Genomic DNA, 24,560 nt, shown 5'->3' on the forward strand with positions numbered 1-24,560 from the left:
TGTTTGGAAGTAAACCGATTGGTCTGTAGTTAACGGGATCAGTTTTTGCACCTTTTTATGTAATGCAGTGACGTTGGCTGATTTCCAAGCAGATGGAAGATGACCGAGTGTAAATTACAGGATGAAAAGGGCAGAGAGAGAGGATGTGCAAGATCAGCATAGCAGGTTTTTAGCACATGTGAGCTGATGCTGTCTGGTCCAGCAGCAGAGTCATCATCGATGGTTGTCAGAAACTTGTCCACCTTCTGATGTGCAAAATACACAGTCTAGGAGCAGTTGGGTGTGACTGGGAAGGGTGGTTATGGAGAGAGAAGGTTTGGGCACACAATTTCTGGAAGTAAACACAAAATTGAGGCATTCGGCCTTCTCACAAGCAACTGTGGTGCCTTTTGAAGTGAGGAAAAGGATGGTGGCGGAGGGTACACCAGAGATTGACATCGCAAGGTACCACCAGGTTTTAGAGGAAGGAGATAAGTTTGAGAATTCAGCCTTGAGGTTGGCCAGATGTTGTTTTCTGACTTTCTTGAGAGTATCCACACACTTGTTCCAGGCTTTGTGGAATGATCTGAAGTTGCCTTTGGTCGGATTTGCCTTCCAGGAAGAGAAGGCAAGATATTTGAAGGCAACTGCCTCACCACAGGATTTTTGGCAGCAGCAGTAAGAGGATAGGTATAACTGCAGACGACATGGTATAAATCTGTAAATAATGGAAAGCAAGCTTGTGTGGAAGGATTCCCAGGCAGTATTAATATCTGGAGAGGTGGAACTGAAGGACCAGTTTTGACATGAGTGGGCAGCTTTCAGTTCCTGTGAGTCAGTTTGAGTGAATTGCCAGACTCTATAGCACTCTCTGTCTGTGTCTGTTTGTGGTGAGGATGTTGAGGTCGTGGAGAGATTCACTTACCTTGGCAGTGATATTCATGTCTCTGCTGGCTGCGAGTCAGAGGTCAATAGACGTCTGGGTCGGGCCTGGGGAGTCATGGATTCACTGGATCATGGGGTGTGGCGCTGCCGGTACCTGTGCGGGAGGATGAAAGTCCGAGTCTTCAGGTCCTTGGTACTTCCAGTTTTGCTCTATGGGTGCGAGACTTGGACTCTGACCAAGGATCTGAGACGGAGACTTAATTCCTTTGGTACCAGGTCTCTTCGGAGAATCCTTGGCTACCGCTGGTCGGATTTTGTGTCCAACGAGCGGTTGCTGAGAGAGACTCGGATGAGATTTGTTACCTGCATAGTCCGTGAGCGTCAGTTGCGGCTGTATGGACACGTGGCTCGTTTTCCTGACGCTGATCCTGCTCACCAGATTCTCTCAGCGAGGGAGTCTCATGAGTGGAGGAGGCCAGTGGGCCGACCACGTGCCTCATGGTTGCAACAGGTTGACCATCATCTCAAGGAGATGGGGATGGGCCTGGCATCTGCCTGGGGGATGGCCAGACGGAGGCCCCTGGAGTACCGGCGGAAAGTGGACGCAGCGACGCGCTGTTCTGGCACATGCTCCCATACCTGACCTACCTGACCTGATAGTACTCTCTGACTACAGCCAGAGAGATGTTGACTCTCACAAGGACATGAACAAATGAACCTATTGGGGCAGAAGAAGAACAGATCACATTTGTAGGAAAATTTGTTATAACTAAGTCCAGAAGGGAGGACGAGCCATTGGGAGAAATCAGGGTTCGAAAGTTCACTGACTGGGTGAAGCCCATATTTGCATTTCATACTTTATTTTCACCATACCGCCAATAGATGAAACTAAGTACCCCATGTTCACCATGAGCTCGAACTTTGTCCATGTGCCAAGTTTAGTAGCAATTGGCAAGGCAATTTTGGCCTGATTGGTGTTACACACAGAAACACAGACAGACAGACAGAAAGAAATTGACATTTATTTATTGGATGGAAACAAGTTTTGTTGTTTTTGCCTTCCCAACATGTAGCCAATGTGGTTAGTAGATGCTCAGAGTGCAACCAAGAGCATCTAAAATCCCAAAGCTTCCGGAGTCCTAAAACGGGCCCCGGACCACACGTTTAGTGGCTTCACCCTCACTGTACCTGGGAGTGTATGCACCCATTCCCTTGATTTCTGAACCCGCCATTTAAAAAAAAAAATCATGGATCCACCCATGCAGGACGTGTTGCATTAAAGACACAACTACCCCCCCCTCCCAGCAAATTATATATATATATATATATATATATATATATATTGCCTTAAAAATACAACGAAACATGTATCTATGAGGCAGGAGTGTAAAAAACAGCAAGGTGAGTAAGAAGCCTGAATAATTAAATTTTTTATATCAAACTGTTCAATCACTTTGTTTCTACTCAGAAATGGTACTTACCTCGTCGGTGCAACTCCTTAACATAGTTCGTCATGAACTGCTTGCTCGCTTGCTCCCATTCCACATCCACCTCCTTCACCTTTTGGAGAGACGAGGCAGCACGAAACGTTGGGAGTGAACGGGTGGACGAACAATGGAGCAGCCTGGAACCACTTGTCATCCCACTCAAGTCCTCCTCGTCACCCGAAGACACTTTCTGCACGCCATCCTCGAGTGTGATGAGCCTGAGAGTAAATGCAGAGACACTCAATGTATATTTGACAAAATAAACAGAAGTTTGATGCTGTTTTTTTGTGCAAATATTTTCAGGGCATTTCTCAGTGTGACACTCATGATCAGAGCGACTGCCAGGAAGAATCATCAGTTCTTAGTATGATAAGGAAGGAACAGCTTTTCAAATTAATGAGTTCATCAAATTAATTAGGTCATTGAAGTGTGACACAAAAGAGTTGGCAGAGGAGGTTTTTTTCGTTCAAAACTTTTATACCTCAGCAGTGCGAGCACTATCCAAATGTTCTGTTTTATAACAAGGTTCGGGTTAGGGTTAGGGTTAGCACTTGTAATCAAACTCGATTTCTCTTCAACGACAGCAGGTAAAAAAACAACAACATATATTTACATATATATATATATATATATATATATATATATATATATATATATATATATATATATATATATATATATATATATATATATATATATATATATATATATATATATATATATACACACACACACACACACACACACACACACACACACACACACACACACACACACACACACACACACACACACACACACACACACACACCACTCGTCATTTTGCTGACAGGAATACTAAGAGAGGGAGGGAGGAGAGAGAGAGAGAGGGGGGGGAGGGATGGAGAGAGAGGGAGGTGGGAGGGAGAAAGAGAGAGAGAGAGGAGAGAGAAAAAGGAGGGGTGTAGAGTTTGGAGGGGAGAAGGTGGGGTGGATGAGGAAGGGGGAGGAGAGAGAGAAGAGGGTGGGGGGAGAAGACAGAGGAGGGAGGGGAGTGAGGAGGGGGTAGAGCAAGGTGGAGTGGGGGAAGGGAAGGCAGTGTGAGGATGGGAAGGCAGCATGAAGGGAATGAGGAAGGGGGTGGATGGATGAGGAAGGGGGGAGAAGAGAGAGGGGGAGCAAGTAGGGGTGGGGGAGAGTGAGGAGGACATGTCCAGAGACAAACAATGCGAGTCCAGAGAAGAAGACCACTTTCGCAGTCTATATTTTGAAATTCGGTTCAGGTGAAGAAGGCAGCGTGAGAGGAAGGGAAGGCAGCGTGAGAGGAAGGGAAGGCAGCGTGAGAGGAAGGGAAGGCAGCGTGAGGGGAAGGGAAGGCAGCGTGAGGGGAAGGGAAGGCAGCGTGAGGGGAAGGGAAGGCAGCGTGAGGGGAAGGGAAGGCAGCGTGAGGGGAAGGGAAGGCAGCGTGAGAGGAAGGGAAGGCAGCGTGAGAGGAAGGGAAGGCAGCGTGAGGGGAAGGGAAGGCAGCGTGAGGGGAAGGGAAGGCAGCGTGAGGGGAAGGGAAGGCAGCGTGAGGGGAAGGGAAGGCAGCGTGAGCGGAAGGGAAGGCAGCGTGAGGGGAAGGGAAGGGAAGGCAGTGTGTGGGGAAGGGAAGACAGCATACCGGGGCATTACCAGAGTGAAAATGTTTTCAATCATCGATTGCGAAAGCGAACTTGTTGCTGTTGGGAAAATGTGCAATGTTGTGGGGGAAAAAATTATATGAATGTATTCTAAATTGTAACAAATGGAGTTTTAGAAATGTAACTTTTATGCTATAAGTTGAATTGGCTGTCCTTTCTGGCCAAGAGACTTTTGCCCTAAATGATGATAAATGTCTTGGTCTGGAGCGGTGTGACCTGAGCTGATAACAGCAAACCTTTGCCTCGAAATGTACGAAGTGGCTTCTTATCTAAAGGACACGTCTGTAGTCTGGGGTGATAGCCCCCACCACTCTCTCTCTCATGAAAGTATAAAATGCTTTGAAATGTGAAATTGTTTCAGTGCAAGTACCTGAGGAAGTATTAGAATCTCAGTGACTTGTGCTCCTTGGAACTGACCAAGTACCAAGTTTGAATAAAACTCTCTGATGTAATGTGGAAGTGAATTGAATCGGGTTGGTTTAACTGTTAACTAAAAGTAAGAATAAATGAAATAGAACCAAATAATATTGCAATCAATGGGGATTCCTAAGTTCATTGTACGAGGGTGAGAAGTGTATGGTGGATAATTAGAAAATAAATTGTTTCACAAGGAAGGACTTGTGTGGACATTGGTTATCAGTGTCGATCGGGTTTTATGCAGGATTTTATAACCAAATCGGACAAACGTTAAACTCTGTCTGAAGTCAAATAGGATTCCACAATCGGCCAGGTAGAATCCTTCAACGATCACAACAAGGTGGGTTAAAAAAATCCACATCAGTTGGCGCCTGTTGACTTGGATTCGAACCGACGTGGTGCGGTGCTCGTGACCGGAGGTGCTTAATCTGCCGGAGGCAGTGCCTGGAGGAACGACAAGTGCTTGAGCGAAGGTAAGGGAGAGCGCTCTCAGCAGGTAACGCATTTCGAACAAAGAAAAGTTCATTGTCAGATAATTTTATTGAGAGAAAGAAGATCCGGCGGAGAGAGTCCGTTTTAAAGTAAACGATAAGTACTGTAGTTGTTTTATAAAAGTGCTGGAGAAGAAGAGGAGTCAGATGACAAGAAGAGGCTCGATGAGGAGCCAGATGAGTAATTAAATGGGCATGATGAAGCGACATGCCACATGTTTGCATTGATATGGACCGGCTGTGAGAGAGAGAGGCCGAGGACACGGCTGAGACGCCGAGATAGGGCTATGGTTACGGGAAAATAGATAAATATTATAAGTTACCTGTTTGTAAGAGTTATGAGTTACCTTTTGTTCATTGAACTCACTGGAAGTTTGTTGACAGTGAGGTTGTTATATTATATTGTGTGGAGGTTTTACGGATTTCTAAATGCAATGATTTGCACGAAACGTTTTGTAGAGTGCAGGAGACGATTGACCGGCTGGGAGCGTGGTTGGTGATTTGCATTGAGATGCATGTGTTCCTGAGAGTAAAAAATGAAACTTGTGCGAGTCCAATATTCACTGCAATGAAACGTGTTCTGTTGGGATTTTGACGATATTTTAACTCGTGCTGAATTAAGCTGTGGGTCTGTTTGGGTTGGCATGTTATGCATTCTTGGCATTGTATTTCCACGCGAAGGTCGCAAGCTGCGACAGTGCAGCTCGCCCCCTCCACGGGATCTGTGGGGGGTGGCATGTCTTTCCACTGAGTCTGTATTTCAGTCTTAGCTTTAAGTGTGAATTCGATTATTATGCAGATTCAAGAGGATGGAGGCTATTGTGTCGAAATGTGCATGCTGTTGGCAATGACTTTAAAATGATATAGAAATGTGATTGGTATTTGTCACGTGATCACATGCGAGTCTATGAGATGCAATGCTCGTTAGTGAGTGTGTGTGTGTGTGTGTGTGTGTGTGTGTGTGTGTGTGTGTGTGTGTGTGTGTGTGTGTGTGTGTGTGTGTGTGTGTGTGTGTGTGTGTGTGTGTGTGTGTGTGTGTGTGTGTTGAAGCCATGACAGAGTAATGCTAAACTGTGGGTTTTGCCTGTCAGAGTTTTTTTTCTTTTTCTTCCCACCGGATGTGGAGAGAACTTCCTGTTCCTTGTTACTTGGTGTTTGTGGCACACCCTCTCTTCTGAATCTGTTTAAAGTGAAGTCCATTTAGGGAAAAGTGTTGAAGTTTTATTTAAAAGCCATAGGGATTGGATAAATTGAAATAACATTGTGAATTTAGGATATATTCGGAACGTGAAGTCTTGGGAGTTGAGCTCTCGCTGGCATTGTGATGATTTCTAATTACACAACCCGGCAGGTTTAAGTGCTGGGCAAGCTCTGAGGACGTGTCAGAAATGTTTCGAAGATTTGATCTGAGTTGTAACCATTGCACTTAAAAGGTGTGATTTAAATGTAGAAACGTGATTTGGAATGATTTAAAATTGATTTGATGATGTTTAACACGTGGGGAGATTCACAGATAATTGATGATGCCCTCGGATGAACGTTGAAATAGGCATATTGTTTTATACGTCTGCAAATGTTGAGGTTACCTGAACTTGTGCTGGGAAGGCAATGGCAAACAACCCAGTGTAACCCTTTGATTGATTCAGTCAAGGTAAATTCATGATTTAATTGGATAGACGCTGAAGATTTAATTTTTGATTTATGGATTTTAAAAGGAAATATTTTATTGTTTTGACCAAAAAGTTGTTTAAGAGAGATTGGATGTTTATTAGTCTGAAGTTGAAGATGCTTTCCCAAAGACTGGGATAAAATTTGGGGAGGGTGTAGCTACATGTGTAGACAGAGTGTTTGGGATGCAATTTAAATGATATTCACCTGATGACAGATTTGACAAGTGATTTGACAATTTTTGTACAACTGTTTAAAATGATTTATTTGTTTTGATAAAGGAAAATGGATTCGTAATTGAGGTCAGAGGAAGTGATAGATAGTTTGTGTATGCGAGTTGGAAAAATGGCAGCATGTTTGCTGTTTTGGTGAGAGAGAAGTGGATAGATGGAAAATGTCAGAGATTTAAAATGTCGATGGAATTCAGTGTTGTTTGAGAGATTGATTAAACATTGTTTTTGAGATATTTTATGTTCTGCAGCAAAGGATGCTCTGCAGCTCGGTTACTGTGTTAGTTACTTTCAGACTAAGCTCATAAAAATAGAAAATTGGGGGAAAGAACTCATTGGGAAGGAACCATCATGTTTTTTTAGTTGTAGTTAATATAAACTTTTGTTTTGAGATTTCAAATTGAGAATCCTTTACCTAAGGACTTTGTTAATCTGTGAATTGAGGATAGGAAAAAGTTACTGAGAATTAAATCAAGATAATAAAAAAATGGCAGTTGCTCTGGAACCATTTGTGAATGAAACTGTAAATTGTTTAGCAGATGTGAATGTTAAAATGGTAACTGTGCAAAATCGATTTGATTCGGTTCTTGAAGAAATAGATTACTTTCATATTTTGGGATAAATGATGGAATATTTTTGTGAAAAGAATTATTGATCACAAATTGGAACCCTGATAAAGACTGTTTGTTTTACATGGAAATAGCAAATGAGATTAATGTTTTGAGTCAAGATACAACTGAGATTTCTGTATATTTTAGTTGTCATTTCGGGAAATAATAAGGAAAGAGATAAAATATTGATAATGCAAGTTAAATGCTTTGGAAGAACCTGTCAGTCTTGTGGAAATACATGAGCCCATGATGTTTACCCATGATGTTTACTCGATGTTGACTTTGGTTTTGTTTGTTTCGGAGTGTTGAACGCAGTTAAACTATGAAATGTACGTTTTCGTCTAAATGAAGCTTGGAAAGAACTTCCACACAAAGATTGGACGATGGGAGAACCCAGATTTTGGTGATTGAGCATTCAACACGTGATCATGAAACCCCCTTCCTGAGGAGATAAGATGGAGCAATGTGGGAAAAAGAAAGAAAAAACCCACTGAGGAGAAGGTTGAGCAAAGTCTTAACGTCAGCGTTGTGTGCTGCCTGCGTGGAGGAATGTTCTCAGCTACACTCTCGATTGCCACTCTGCAAATACATCGTGAACTTGCTGTGTGTCACTTCAATGTACGACAGGCCTGGAGTTCCACACTGCGCTCCTTCAACCCAGTGTCCGGCCCAAGCTTGTACTTGCCCACATCTACCTTCTCCTCAGCTCAAGGAGTGCTTCGATTGTGTTTCCCATTGGGTGCTGCTCTATCCACACCCTGACCTGTTTATCTTCTGACTTTGGGTAGCACGTTTTCAATGTGTGACACATGCTGATGAACAGGCCATAAATTAAATGGAAACTCAATCATTTTCTGATATTAGCACTCGCTGCCATTGTTGATTGAACTTGAGTAATGGAAATCTTTTCTTCTTCAGGAACGGGACATGGCAATCATGTGTAAGAAAAATTATTCAAATTTTACTTTAAAAAAAAAACGGGGGAGTGTGGTGGAAAAATTTATATTAATATATTCTAAATTGTAACAAGTGGAGTTTTAGAAATATAACTTTTATGCTACAAGTTGAATTGGCTGTCATTTCTGGCCAAGAGACTTTTGCCCTAAATGTTGATAAATGTCTTGGTCTGGAGTGGTGTGACCCGAGCTGATAACAGCGAACCTTTGCCTCAAAATGTACGAAGTGGCTTCTCGTCTAAAGGACACGTCTGCAGTCTGGGGTGATAGCCCCCACCACTCTCTCATGAAAGTATAAAATGCTTTGAAATGTAAAATTGTTTCAGTGCAAGTACGTGAGGAAGTATAGAATCTCAGTGGCTCCTTGTGACTGACCAAGTACCAAGTTAGAAAAAAATTCTCTGATGTAATGTGGAAGTGAATTGAATCGGGTTGATCTAACTGTTCACTAAAGTAAGAATAAATGAAATAGAACCAAATAATATTGCAATCAATGAGGATTCTTAAGTTCATTGTACGAGGGTGAGAAGTGTATGGTGTATAATTAGAATAATAAATTGTTTCACAAGGCCGGACTTGTGTGGACATGGGTTTTCAGTGTCGATAGGGTTTTATGCAGGATTTTATAACCAAATCAGACAAACGTTAAACTCTGCCTGAAGTCAAATAGGATTCCACAATCGGACAGGTAGAATCCTTCAACGATCACAACAAGGTGGGTTTAAAAAAATCCACATCACAGACAGTTTCTTTGAATCCACATTCTCAACCATCATTATAGGTACTCTTTCTCTCTCTCTCTGGTGTTTGGTTTTCAAATGTTTCAGCATATTGGACATATTACAGTAAAGATCAATGTCTGTTGAACGATGTGAGCATGAAACTTTCGGACTGTCTTCTTTGACCTTCCCAAAATAGTTCCAAACTGAACATCTGGACCTTTTTCAAAGACGTCAAAACTTTATCAGTTGATGTATTGCCTGCCCGTCCATCAGCAAAGCAATCAGTACGCTTTACAGGCCAACCCAAATTCCTTGCTATTCATTTAAAAGGAACATTCTCTTGGGACGTGAAGTTTGCAAGTGATTTGCTTTTGCTGCTATATTGCAAACGGAATGTCCCAAGGATGTGTTCCTTTTCAATGAATGCATTACCAGGCCATGTGTAACTGGAACATACCAACAGGGATGAAAATAAATCCCCCCCCCCCAAAAAACCTCTTCTTTCTATGAAGTTGGAATTACTCAGAATCTATGTCGATTCCAGTTCACTGCACGATTCCTTTAGTTTCCATTGTTTTGAAATGAGTACTTTGGAATCGATTCCGCACACCACTATTAAGCACTCAAACAAGCACTCCAAAGAAACAGTTGATAAGGAACGTCCGGTTTGTTCAAACTAAACACTGACCGGAGACGACCGAAGTATGAAACGATGTGCGAATTGGACAAATGAACTCTCTTTTGGCAGTCAGACCTACTTTTAACTTCAATTCCACATTCTAAATTTTGAAATTTGGTTCAGGTGAAGAGATTCTAAAACTTATCGCATTTCAGCTGCAATGCTTTTAAACGTCGAGAGAGTGCTATGGGGATGGAGGGGAAAGGAGGTTTGGGAGGAAGTGGGAAGGTGTTTTGGAGGAGGTAAGCATGAGGTGAGGGGAAGGGAATCCAGAAATGTGGTGGAGCATTAATTATGATTCATACTGTCTCATCAAAATGAGTCTGCATAGAATAACAGTCAAGATGAAAACAAACAAAAACAAATTCTGAAATCCATTTTCTACCAGAAATACTATAAACACCGCCTGGAGATAAACAATGTCTGGATAAGTCCTGACACACCACCGCCTGGACACATCCAGAGATAAACACCGCCCATCCGGACACATCTGGAAACAACCACCACCCATCCAGACACATCCGGAGAAAAAAATACCACCCATCTGGACATGTCAAGAGACAACCACTGCCCGTCCAGACACGTCCGGAGGCAACAACCACCCGTCCACACACGTCCGGAGAAAACACCACCCGTCTGGTCACGTTCAGAGACAAACACTGCCCGAACATGTCCAGAGACAAACAATGCCAGTCCAGAGAAGGCCACTGCCCAGACACATCCAAAGACAGCCACCACCCAGACACGTCCAGAGACAGCCACCGCCCAGAGACAGCCACCACCCGCACATGCCTGGAGACAGCCACCACCCAGACACGTCCAGAGACAGCCATCGCCCAGAGACAGCCACCGCCCAGACACGTCCAGAGACAGCCACCGCCCAGACACGTCCAGAGACAGCCACCACCCGCACACATCCGTAGACAAACACTGCTCATGCAGACACATCCGGAGACTAGGCGCCATCGGTATCGATTCTTTTCCGATATCAATACACTGGTGGGGTCATACCGGTCAATACCAGTAGATCGATATATATATATATATATATATATATATATATATATATATATATATATATATATATATATATATATATATATATATATATATATATATATATATATATAATATATTTTAATTTAAATTTTTTATGCAGGTTCCAAAAATACGCAATGGTTCAATGGTTCATTATGTATTCATATATGACATACACATCATTGACACACAGGAATTTTTCAAAGTATTCCCACAAGGTGCTTTATTTCCTCCATGATGAGAACGTTTTTTTTACTTCCAACTTCAAAATGTATTAATAATGATTTTATTTCAAAGCGAGATCCGTATTGGTAATCGACACAGATTGGGATCCATCACTGTCACAGTACCAGTATCACCTTCATATCGGTGTTGCCTTCATACTGCTATCGCCTTCATACCGGTATCGCTATCACAGATCACTGACTCTGCACAGGATTTCTAAAGCACACCTGATTACCTCCGCCAGTGTAGGTGAAGGAGATTATTTTTTCACCCCTTTCTGCCTGTTTGTTACTTGCAAAATCGAAGATTTTTCAAGTATATTGGTTCATCAATTTTGTTATTCTGTCTGTCTGTTTGTCTGTCTGTTTGTCGCCTTCATGTCACAATTTTAAACCGATCTTCACGAAACTTCACCACATGGTAGAGTTTGTCATAAGGAAGAAGCCTATTGTTTTTGAGGTCAAAAGGTCAACATAGGCCAAAGGTCAACAACTTAGGTGTGATTTCTTAAGTCCTCAATTTTTATCTGATTGACTTGAAATTTAAAGAGGACATTATATATATATATATATATATATATATATATATATATATATATATATATATATATATATATATATATATATATATATATATATATATATATATATATATCAGGTCATTGAATTCAACCACCAATTATTTTTGACGTCAACATAGACAAAAAGGTCAACAACTAAAGTTGTAATTTTAAAATCCTCAATTTCCATCCGATTGACTTGAAATTTGAAGAGGATTTTCAACTCAGGTCACTTAATTGAACCACCAATTATTTTGGAGGTCCGTATTGGCCAAAAGGTCAACATGGGCTGGAATTATAAAATTGTCAATTTTCATCAGATTCACTTGAAATTAGAAGAGGAGTTGCATGTTTGGTCATTTAATTCATCCAGCAATTATCTTTGAAGTCAAATATATTTTATGGATTTTACAAGTATCGTGCTCTGCATGACGTCGTCTTCTTGTTGGGTCACCGAAATAGGTGACCCTTATTGTCAGTAATTCTGTCTGTTTGTTTGGATGTTTGTTCGTTTGTCATCAGCATAATTGGTAGTAAACGTGGGTGGATTTTGACCAAACTCTGGTGGTCGGTACATCTTATGACCTCGTGCTTTGGAAATTGTGATGGTTGCTAGGGACGCTTTGGTTCCCTAGCAACAACCAAAAAACCTTCAAAATCGGTACCGTTCACGCGAAATCAATTCAGAAAGCCATTATCCCACGTAGGGTTATGAAATTTGGCACGAATCATCTAAAGGTGATGCTCTATTAAATATATTCCGGTTTTTGTGATATATGGAATACTAACTGACCTAAAACTTTTAAAAACCCCAGTTTGCTATGAATGTTCGCTTTCCATAAACCATTCTTTTTTCCAACTTCAGTGCCAACTCGCCCCTCTCACCCCTCACTCTCACTCTCAAAGCAACCATCACACTCTTCTCCCTCCCAGCCTCCTTCTCACCTCTCTCAAAAACTCCCCCCTCACCTTTCTCCCTACATTCATCCCCGTCACTCATCCTTCTCAAAGTTGTCCCCCCCCCCTCTCATCCACAAAGCTGCCTCCCTCCACTGCCCTCTCACCTCCTTCTCTTCACTCCACCTCCTCAAATCCTCAACTGCCTTCTTCCCCCTCTCTTTTCCCCCATCTCCCCCAGTACCACAGAGCCTTTTCTCCTCCTCATCTGGCCCTCCACTCGCGATTCTGAAATCCCCCACACTCTTTCAACAACATTCCTTACCGACCCCCCTCATCCCTTGTCCTATCCTCCCCCTCCCCCCCCACTCCCTGCACCCAAAGCCTCCTCCCTTCCCTCTTCATTAAAAGTGTGGACCTCAAATATCCGGAGCCTTCGCTCAAACCTTTCAGATATTTCCATACAGGTTGCCACTGACAAACCAGACATAATCTGCCGAACAGAAACTTTCCTCCCCCCAAGACGTGTCTGACTCCCAAGTATCTCTCCCTGATTACTCCCTCTTACGGTATGACAGACCTGAGCCTCACCCTGGTGGAGGAGTTGCTCTCTTCATCAAAGACTATTCCTCACTCTCCATGCACTGCTCTCACTCCCCCACACCCCGAGGAATACCTCTGGCTGCAGCTTCCCTCCACTCCAACCTCATATTTATATGTGGACTGTACCATCCACCTAACAGTGATGACTCCATCTACACCTCACTATCCGAAAACATGGACCAACTTCTATCTTCTCATCCAAACTCTCTCTTCCTCATATGTGGCGACTTCAATTGTCATCATGCCAGTCGGCTCGGTGTGGGTACCTCTCTCACCTGTCATGGCACTTCAGCAAAAGCTTTCTGCGACTCATTGGGACTGACTCAATTGGTCAACTTCCCAACCCGGATCTCAACCAATGGTACTCCATCTCTTCTGGATCTGATTTTGACAAATTTCCCTGACAATATCTGCTGCTCTTCCATTGCTCCAATCGGTTCTTCTGACCACGTCCTTGTCAAAGTGGACATCTCTCTGGCTGTTATCAAAGAACCACCTCACCGCTGTCGAGTCTGGCATTTCACTCAAGCCGACTGGCAGGGTCTCCAAGCAGCCCTCAAACTTTGACTGGTCTCCTATCACTACTTTCTCCAACATCAACTCATTCTGCGAATTCTTTCAAAGAAACTTGCTCTCCCTCATGCACAGATTTATCCCCTCTCATCTTCAGTTGTCCTACCCTTCCTCCTGCCCTTGGTTCACTGAAGCTTGTGGTGAGGTAGTTGTCCTGAAACAACTTGCCTTTGCCTCATGGAAAGCAAACCCAACTGAGGGCAATCTCAGTTCCTTCCATAAAGCTCGGAACAAGTGTGTAGCTACCCTCAGGAGAGCCAGAAACCAACATCTTTCTCATCTCAAGTCTGAACTCTCAAACCTCTCTCCCTCCTCAAAATCCTGGTGGCGTCTAATCAAATCTGTTTCTGGTGTATGTCCCCCCTCCATCCCCTCCCTTACCTCAAAAGGCCGCACTGCTGATACCGCATGTGAAAAAGCTGAATGCCTAAACTCGGTGTTTGCAGCAAAAGCTTTTGTCCAAAACCCATCACGTTCTCCACCCACCTTACCCAGTCGCACCCAACTGTCCCTGGACTCTGTGTCCTTTTCTCCTGACAAGGTGGAGAGCTTGCTGTCAAACCTCGACTCAGATTCTGCAACTGGTCCAGACGGCATCAGCCCACGTGTCCTAAAACCCTGCCCTTATGCTCTTTCTCACCCTCTCTCTGTTCTATTCACCCTCTCATTTGCTCAAGGTCATCTGCCATCTGCTTCGAAATCAGCAAACATCACTTCCATGCACAAAAAAGGTGCAAAAACAGATCCCTGCAACTGCAGACCAATCAGCCTTCTCCCAATCATCAGCAAGGTTATGGAATCCATCATCGCTTCAGACATCAAATCCTTCCTCTTCTCCAATGGCTTGATTTCTGATCATCAATTTGGTTTCAGACCAGGTCACTCTACATTGGATATGCTGCTTCTGCTCTCCCAACAATGGATGGAAGTCCTCAATGCCAGACAGGAAATCCGAGCTGTATCCCTGGACATATCACGTGCTTTTGACACAGTCTGGCACACTGCACTACTCACCAAACTCTCTTCCCATGGTATTCAAGGCCACCTCCACTCATGGCTCGCAGACTTCCTCTCCTGTCGCAGTCAACGTGTGGCCCTAAATGGAGTTCTTTCATCCCCTCTTCCTGTGCAGGCTGGAGTTCCTCAAGGTAGCGTTCTGGGCCCTTTTCTTTTTCTGGTTTTTATCAACGATCTCTCTGACTCTCTGGAAAATTCTCTATATCTGTTTGCTGATGACTCCACCCTCTGCCGTACCATCGGTCATCCCTCAGAGCGGCAAGCAGCAGCTTCTTCGCTCACTGTAGATCTGGATAAAATCACAAACTGGTCCAACACGTGGAACATGTCTTTCAATCCAGACAAATCTCACACTCTCACCATGTCTCTTCGAAAGGACCGTTTAGAAACCCCCCCCCCCCCATCCACTTTCTCAACAATCCTCTGGAAGAAGTCTTTTCTTTCAAGCTTCTGGGTCTCACTATCTGCCATGACCTTTCCTGGGAAAGTCACATTTCCAACCTCGCCTCAAAAGCCAGTCGCCGACTGGGAATCCTCCGTCGTGCAAAGTCCTTCCTCGGCCCACCTGAGCTCCTGACCACTGACAAACCTTTTGTCCGCAGCCTGATGGAGTACTGCTCTCCCCTCTGGGCTGGTGCTTCTGCCTCCCACCTTTCTCGGCTTCACGCTGTCGAAACCAAGGCATTTCGGATCATTGGCATCTCCCGCAATGAGGCTAAGTCTTTGGGCCTCTCACTCAATCACTGCAGGTTGGTCAGTGGTCTTTCTGTCTTCTACCGTCTCCTCTCCAGCCTCGCCCCCCACTCTCTCTCTGTGATTTGTCCCCACCACATTTCCGCAGGGCACTCAAGTTCCGCCAACAACCCCTTTCTGGTAAAACTACCAAAATCACAAATCACTGCTCACCTTCACTCTTTCATTCCTCTTTTTTCCCGCCTTTGGAATAAACTCCCTCACTCTATTCATTCCCATTCTTCCCTCCAGGCCTTCAAAACAGCTGTTCACCACCACCTCTTATCCAACATCTCCCATCCAAATCCCCCATCCCCCATCGTATGCATCCCCCATCCAAATCCTTGATCTTTTCTACCCCTGATAATCCACCCAAGCCCACCTCCTTCAAATTACCTGCTTTCTTTCCTGAAAGTCCCTGTAATGTCCATCTTCTATTCCCCATGTTCCCCGTCCCCTCCTTCTCCCTTCTACAGATCTCCTAATGTTTCTGTTCCCCACTGTTTTGTCCTTCCCACTTCCCCCCCCTCTTGTCTCATGCCCCCCTTGATGTGCATTGTGTGTTCGCTCTCATATGAGCCTCGACAAGGTATACAAAAAAAAGGCTATGATTAAATAATGCCATTAATTATCTTCAAAAGGGGTGTTTTAATTAACCCAAACACCAAATTTTTACTCATGCGCTCGCTTGGAGTTCCTTTAGTATGCATCCATAGTTTCAGACTGCAAGGTTTCATGGTTTGAAGTTATGAAGGTGACACATGAGCACGTGCACGTGCATATGCACACACCACGCGTGCGCACACACACACACACTATTATAGATTATTGTTAATATCTTGTATATTATTTCCGAGTTTGTGGTTTTGTGTCGCGCTATCTTCGACTTTGTTCTGCGCTCGAGTAACGTGATATTCAGCTTACATTATCTCAAAGACCACATGAGGTGCATGGTACAAAAAAAAGTAAATAAAATGGTTCTGAAACAGTGAAATCGTATTCCACTTACTGCATTAAAGTAAAATTACTACTGATAATCTGCATCAGTTCCTTTCTCAAACACACCCACACCAACATGTCACGCAGAGCGCGGGTTATGCAAGTCATTATTATTAGGCAATTATCATTATTGTTGTTCTTACTTTTGGTGTTGGAAACGGCCTTGGAAAAGTGGCACGATAATATGGAATGATGCTCTAGCTGCTAACTATGCACCTTGGCATTTTTCCATGACAGTAAAAGGCAATAAAACATGGGAATTCTCCCAGATTGTTTGCAGTTGGGTCAAAAGGAACATAGGCTGAGTGTGAAAATAAGGTGAAGGTCTCTGACGCGTGGTGGAATTTAGTGCTCTGAAGCATCACTTGTAATGCGCTATATGTTTCACATTTACGTAGAGAATTTACGTCAACCACAAGTTCAGAACCCCCGGGGTTGGGTGGGAGGGGGAAAACAAAGTAGCTACAACCTTTGTCTTATGACCCTCAGTCCAACTGGAAAGTATGGTTGAGATTGGATAAGTAATGACCAAATGCATTTGCCACAACAGAGAAACATCGACAGACAGACACCAAATTGTGTATTTTAGGATGATACTATGAAGCTTTGCCCATGAACGACAGAGTTGACATACTGGCAACATTTTTGTAATTTTTTTTTAGGTTACTTAGTTATCTACTTCAATCAAATCATGCTGCCTCTGGTGACATTCATGATCAGATGTCTCCAAATATCACTCTCTTGCACTGCTTCCTGAAGCTCAGGCAGAGAACGCCTGGTTGCAGCTCTTTCCCCATCCATCCAGAAAATATAAAGTCTGCCTCTTCCTCATCTTCCCTCAACCATACCCAACATGGTTGACTTCTCCAGACTTTCATTTTCTGCATGCGTGGTCTCCAAATTTGGACCAGAGTGTCTAATTTGCATTGTGTTCTAATTTCTTGAAGCACTGATTTTTTTGTTCTTCTTGCAGTCCATGGAATTTTTGAGCATTCATCTCCAACACCACATTTGAGGTTACAGTCAATGACAAATGTGTTTGTTTGCTCGAAATGCAAAGCCTGAAGAGTTCTCTGAGAATAACTTCGTGATTCACGTGCTTTTTTTGTAAGGAGCTTATGTCATTAATCCAATTCAAGTGTGCAGAAATAAATATCAAGCTGCAACTGTGTTGAAATGCTGTCCTCTTAATGCCCAATTATCAAACTTTACCCTGTGTTACACAACATAAAACATTTGTTTCGAACAATCATATGAAGGAAAACTTTTTTTTTACAACGATGCCACAACTAAAGGTACAAGGGCATGCACATTCCATTTCAATACATTATGTGTACTCGCACAAATAAAAGAAAATCTTGATAATAAAAGACATTCAAAATACAGATTTCATGATACGTTCAAAAGGCATCAGACCTTCTCAAAAGACTAATGTTGTTGCAGCTCCGAAAGAGCCAAGCCAATAATTTTTTTAGCAACCAAAGAGCCTCATATTGTAGCTGTTTGTTATTCAAACAAGGCAAATAAAGACATTATCTCTTGTTATGATCAGTCTGGCAACGACTTGGCTTTACAGATAATGTCCTGACTTTGGGATCCAGATTTGAGATGTTTCCATGTTGAGATATGTCACTGGCGATGGTAATACCCAAAGGCGTAACAGATAAGGCCTTTGTCAATGAAAAGACATGATAAGCACATGGGATTACCAGTCTGGATTGAAGGTCAAGGTGATGCTATAAGATTCAGATTAACTTTTGATCCTATCATGTTGCTGTCACTGCCTGCCTGATAGATGTATAAATATGTACAAAAGAATGAATCTGCAAATTGCAAAATATTTTATAGAACCAGATGGGACATTCATCTATAAGAGAGATATGATTGGACCAAAGAAATCACCTTGTAAGACAGGGGATATTAAGAGGGTTTGAAAAGTACAGTTCAAAGGTCAACTCTTCCGTTTACAAATATTAAGAGATCAACCAACCATGTGTGAAAGGAGCTCTCTTGTTCCACTAAGCAGCTTCACATGCTTGTCCAACAGCTAAACTACACAAAAGGTATCAGAAATAGCCAGAGTAGCTGTGCTGGCCTCTTACTTGAAATTAATAGCATTCACATGTTTCAAATTGTTTGTTTATTGAGAGCAGACAACAAAAGGGACAGAAAAAAGTATATATATATATATATATATATATATATATATATATATATATATATATATATATATATATATATATATATATATATTTGGATAGTGGCAATAAATGTAGATAAAGATGACTGGGAGGAAAAGTATAGCAAGTGGTTATATAAACACAAGCAAATGTCCCTATATGCAGAACAAGGGGTAGGGATGAAATCAAAGGAAATAGGGATAAGTAATAAATATATTAAACTTGATGTTGTATAGCTATTATTAAAAATACTTCATTACAGAAGGTGTCATGCCTATGTTTCATTCTTGATTTATACCCCTGCCATCAAAGGGGATGACATAGTGCTACACACAGGAATAAAAGAAGATGTTACATCGTTTAAGAAAAAAGGAAAAATATGAAGTCAGGGAATGTTTAAAAAAAAAAAAATCATGATAGAACTAAACACGGTCAGACTGCTTTAAACAGCATTTCAAAAGACGACAAGTGACAGCAGAGTCGAAGGCGTCTGGAGGGCCAACAATTGCACTGGCCATGAAATCATCGTATGGTGGACAATACATGAAAAAGTGGTCAATGCTTTCTGGTATGTGGCAGGTATGTGACATTCACAGACAGTCAATGTGAAAAAGGTGATAGTTCAAATTGCAGTGACCCAGCAGCAACAGGTTCATAAAACAACCTCTTGTTTCCTCCATAAGTCAGGAGTGGGGAGCCAACATGATACATCAAGAAAGAGATTTCCAAAAAGGAGCCCAGAGTTGAAAGAGTCCACAGATTTTGTCAAAAAAGGAGGAAGATGACTTCGAAGCCAAAGTACAAATAATAAAAGTTCTATGATCAGAGGGAACTCAAGGTTTGGTTTTTCTGCAGGCTTGCTTGGTAAGGTTATCAGCCATTTCATTCCACAATTGTCCAACATGTGAGGTGACCTATGTTGAAGTGACCTCAGGACGCATCCTCTGGAGAAGATCCAGCGAAGCCTGAAACTCCTGTACCATATTGTGTAAAGATGGATTTTTTTGCATCCAGACTTTGCAAGGAACAAAGTGAATCTGATCATGTAAGAACTAAGAATGGCACCAAGCCAGAAACTCAAACCACTCCATGTACAACAGCAAAAGGTTCTGCGGTAATCATCTGATATCCTCACTGATCATGAGTATTTCAGTTCTGGCATGTACTTAAAAGGCTACGCCGTGCATGCATGACACCAACTATCTGGTTATTTCCCAAATGTCTACGACTTATCAAATAGTTTGAGAATGTTATGTTGGCATTGTGTGGGCAAGTGTTATAACAATGTAAATGATATTCTATCCACACCTGGAGAAGAAATTATGACAAGAAGAAAGAGCAGATTGGAATAAATTAAAATGAAAAGGTAGAGTCAAGGAAGTGGACGTTTCTTGACTATATATATATATATATATATATATAGAATATATTATACTGTGCATCTAAGAATGATAATTTTCTGGAGAAACCTTTGCAATGAGTATAGTCAATTTTATTTTGCATAATGTAACTTACAACGCCTCTGTTGCACGTACGGGGAGATCAGGTACATCTCTCCATGTCTTTCGGCTGGTAGGAAGGCATAGAGGTACGCACAATCATCTCTAAGCTGTCTAGCCTGGGTTTGAATCTCAACCCAGCTATAAACTGTTGTTCTGGTGGTTCACAGGCAGGGTGATTTCATCAATATGTGTGTGGTCCTCAGATGGAGGGTAAACTGGGCGGCCTGTCTGTCAGCATTAGATGGTGGATGATAAAGATCCCATGGTGTCCTTTGCGCCGACTTGGTGAGCTATCGCCAGGACCCAAGCCAAATTACAAATTCTTGTCGGAACCTACAGAGTGCATTACATCGGCAGCAAAGCTACACCCTCAGCCAATGATACGACCCCACAGCTTTATGCTGCATGTTGTTGTTGTTCGTCTTTCGGCTGCTCCCGTTAGGGGTCGCCACAGCGGATCATCCATTATGATCCGCATACTGATTTGGCACAGGTTTTACGCCGGATGCCCTTCCTGACGCAACCCTGGTCGCCTCTTACGACACAGGGATAAGGATTGGGTTTCGCCATGATTCCGGGCTGCCCTACACCCTCTCATAGCACGGGCCAGCACAGAGCCCCTGTCCTCAAGCGATCCTCCAACCCAAGCCTCCTTGTAGCCGGATTACAGGTGCACGCCACTACACCCGGAAGCTTTATGCTGCACATGAAAGAATAAGAAGATCCATGTCTAATTTCATTTGACAGAATTTTGGATCCACAAGGTAAATCCGTGTTGTGGAGCATGCTGGCTTACAGCTGTTAAATCTTCCTGGTGTGTACCCCAGATGAGTCACGCTGCTCTCACCATGCATCCTTTGCCGGCTGAAAATATGGTTTGACCCCCAAAAAATTGCTACAAAAGATTTCTCAACGTTTTATTGCAGTATCAGGTGTGCTTAATAACATATCAAAAGTCCACCACAGTGTGACCACTAGAAAGGTCTAATTTTCAAGATGGCGTCCAAGATGGCCACCAAATCTTTAAAATACCCTAACTCCTTCATTATTCATCCTAGACAAGTAATTTTGGTGTCTAACCCCATATTTTTGGGGCTTAAGAATCCATTTGGCTTGTTCATTTGGCAGTGACATGATTACATAATTGTGAAATCCAAGATACAATTTGCTTTGTGTGACTATTTATTAACATTATTTATTTATGGACTCTGTATTAATGACCTTCTGTTTTGCATCTTTTCAGGCCTGACCATGAGTGCTAGCATCGTAAACCAAGAGACTTGCCCCATCTGCCGTGAAGACTTAGGAGATGCTTCTGATGTAGTTGAAGTTCGTCAGAAGGGAACTGATGGAATCAACAGTGCGAGTGTGCAAAGAGCGGGTGACGTAGTCATTTCAGCTGGTGAAAAAGTACACTCAAAATGTCGAAAGCAGTACATCAATCTAAAAGACATTCAAAGCCAAAAAGGAAAGAAAGGTGAGCCACCAAAGAGAAGTGCCAGAGTATCATCCGGTCCTTTCAACAGCCAAACGGATTGCCTTTTCTGTGGGACTACGGTAACACCAGGAGGTGCAGGCTTTAGTTATGGAAAGACCGATACGTTCGTGAAGACGATTCTTGAGTGTTGTGACAGTCGTTCAGATGAATGGGCCTCCACTGTGAAAGGCAGGATTGAATATTCTTGCTGTGATTGACATGCTGCAGACTATATTTACCATCACTCAAGCAGTGGTAATTTCCAGTCTGGGCTTCGCTTCACGCACCACTGCAGTTCCAGAATGTCCCAGAGGCAAAGCGCAGAAAGTCTGGCCGGCCCAAAAACGAAGATCAGGAGCAGGCATTCATGGACGTTTGCTCTTACCTTGAGAATAATGATGAACAGTTGACAATTTCACATTTACGAGATAAAATGAAGGAATTTCTGACAAATGCAGATTCCGTCCCATTTGGAAATCAGTACCTCAAGGGAAAATTGAAAGAACAGTATGGGGACAATGTTCATTTTGCTGAAGGGGAAGGCCTCCATGACATAGTAACAATGAGAGAAAGGACATCACAGATCCTGAGATCTTATTTCAACACCCAAGCAAAGAACGATGAATCACAGAAACAGGCGATCATTGAAACAGCGGCGCGACTCATTAAAAGTGATATCAAGTCCAATGTGCCATCCCTTACAAATCAGTATCCAAGTGCAAAGTCGCTCAAGCTTGATTCTGCCCTTTCGTTTGTTCCTGACACTTTGCGGACATTGTTGAATGGTCTTTTCGTGGGTAAGGAAACAAGACGAAAGGTTGCAGGAATAGGACAATTGTCCAGGCAGTTCGACCACGTGCCGTTGTAGCTCCCTTACAAGTTGGCCTGCAGTGCAGGCACATCATTTGTATCAGTCACAATTCCTCGTGGATATCCTTCATGAAATGGGATTTAGTTCTTCTTATAAAGAAGTCATGCATTTTGAAAAGAATGCAGCAGAATCAGTTGCTCCAGATATGTAAGCTGATGACATTGATTTGCTGGACATGGCACTTCTTTTCGCCAGGGACAATGTTGACCACAATATCCTTACTGCCGATGGCAGGGGGATCTTCCACGGAATGGGGATCATAGCAGTACTCACCCCAGGGCGAAAGAAGGATCGTGTCATTCCAAGGAGAAACATTACCAACCTTGATTTTTCAGTGCAAAGTAAAATTCCAATCATCGAACATCGCTTCGCTAAACATGTGTGCCAAACCATCGTGTTCGAACAACTCCCGGCATTGGTCAACTGTGATAGGACAATTGATGTACTATGGGAGCTCTCACTAAACTTCAACCAGGAAACCCCTGGGTGGCAGGGAATGATGCATATCATTCATCAAGGATTAGACCACACAGGCCAATCATCAATTGTGTTCTTGCCTATGATTGACTTGTACTCTGGGGACAAGACATGCATTCTGTCCACGCTTGATTTCGTTTGTGATCTCGCTATCAAACAGCATGCTGCACCCATTATTACATTCAATCAGCCCCTGTATTGGAAAGCTGCATAGATCATCATGGATGGATGCACCACAGAGTAGCCACTTGAAAAGCATTGTCTTGATGCTTGGATGTTTTCACACATTCATGAACCCACTTGATGCAATAGGCACACTGATGGAAGGCACAGGACTCAGGAACATTATGGAAGTTGTCTATGGTGGAAATGCCATCCAGCATATGATGACTGGAAAATCAGTGCAAAGAGCTTTCCGCGGACATTTTCTGGTGGACAGATGTCTCAATCATCTGGTTGTGTCGGATCTGCTGGAGGATAACCCACAGTTCGAGTCATTGGTGGACCATGCGGGAGAAACATACTCATCCTTGGTGGTGAAACGACTTTGGGGAGTGCTGTAGCATCAGATATGTTGATCCAAATCAAAGAAAAGATTGACACAAAGAAGGCAGAACTTAGCACAAGGCCAACAACCAGTCAGCTGTGGATAAACTATCAGAGAATGCTGCAGACTGCCTGAGCGGTGATCAAAGTGGATCACACAGGATCATGGATGATGCACTTACGCGCAGTGTTGCTGCCTGTCAATATTTGCTGCCTGCTACTTGCTGTCTGCCAATATTTGCCACTGCTGGACACTACAACCATCTGAAATCTGCATATTTCTATGTCCAATAAATGTGCCAACTCGAGACCAGACATCCTGATATATAGGTTAAATTTTCCAGGGGTTTCCATGTGATCCGCCGCAGCAACCAGTTCGGGGCAGGCCTTAGCTCTGACTTTGTCACCAAGCAGACATTGATGCGGTCATTGAAGAGTAGTGGAGGCTTGACTCATGGAAGTGGAATGACTGAAGAAATGCACACGTTTTTGGACCATGTCCACACCCATCACATCTGAGTACAACAACGCGATGCAGGAATTCAATGACCTCACCTACACGACCAACGAGCAACACCGAGAATCAACAGAAGCAAGGACGAAACGAGATCACTCTGACCTGGAAAAGTTCAAGGAAAAACTTTTCACTTGCACGCCATTTTCTCCAGATCCATCTCTGAGAAACATCATTACCGGTACAGTCACCAAAGAGAGGAGAATGTGAATGTGCATGAGTTTGAGCCCGTTGGGAGTGAGATTGTTGAAAAAATGGTTGGAAAACCCGTTTTTGGGATCTCATTCAAACGAAAAGACCGGGCAAAAACCCTTGCAGACCAAAATTACTTGTCTAGGACGAATAATGAAGGAGTTAGGGTATTTTAAGGATTTGGCGGACATCTTGGACGCCATCTTGAAAATTAAACCTTTCCAGTGCCACACTGTGGTAGACTTTTGATATGTTATTAAACACGCCAGATACTACAATAAAGCGTTGAGAAACCTTTTGTAGCAACTTTTTTCGGGTAAGGTGATTTTTTCATATATGCAACCAGCAACCTGCCAATCCCACTGCACTTCC

At 42.9% G+C, this 24,560-nt stretch overlaps 1 protein-coding gene across 4 annotated transcripts in view; it reads right to left on the reverse strand.

Annotated features, from left to right (window-relative positions):
- LOC147024620 (leucine-rich repeat-containing protein 2-like) overlaps positions 1–24,560 on the reverse strand; it is a 77,281-nt gene that overhangs the window by 42,709 nt on the left and 10,012 nt on the right. For all 4 annotated transcript variants that reach the window (XM_085884691.1, XM_085884690.1, XM_085884689.1 and 1 more), the window contains exon 8: positions 2,346–2,569. In XM_085884691.1, coding sequence (XP_085740817.1) covers positions 2,346–2,569 — 224 coding nt within the window. The remainder of the gene's footprint in view (positions 1–2,345; positions 2,570–24,560) is intronic.

The sequence above is a fragment of the Eptatretus burgeri genome, chromosome 6 (assembly GCF_056783735.1).
Source record: "Eptatretus burgeri isolate ZD-2024b chromosome 6, Ebu_testis_v1, whole genome shotgun sequence".
NCBI classification, from domain to species: Eukaryota; Metazoa; Chordata; class Myxini; order Myxiniformes; family Myxinidae; genus Eptatretus; species Eptatretus burgeri.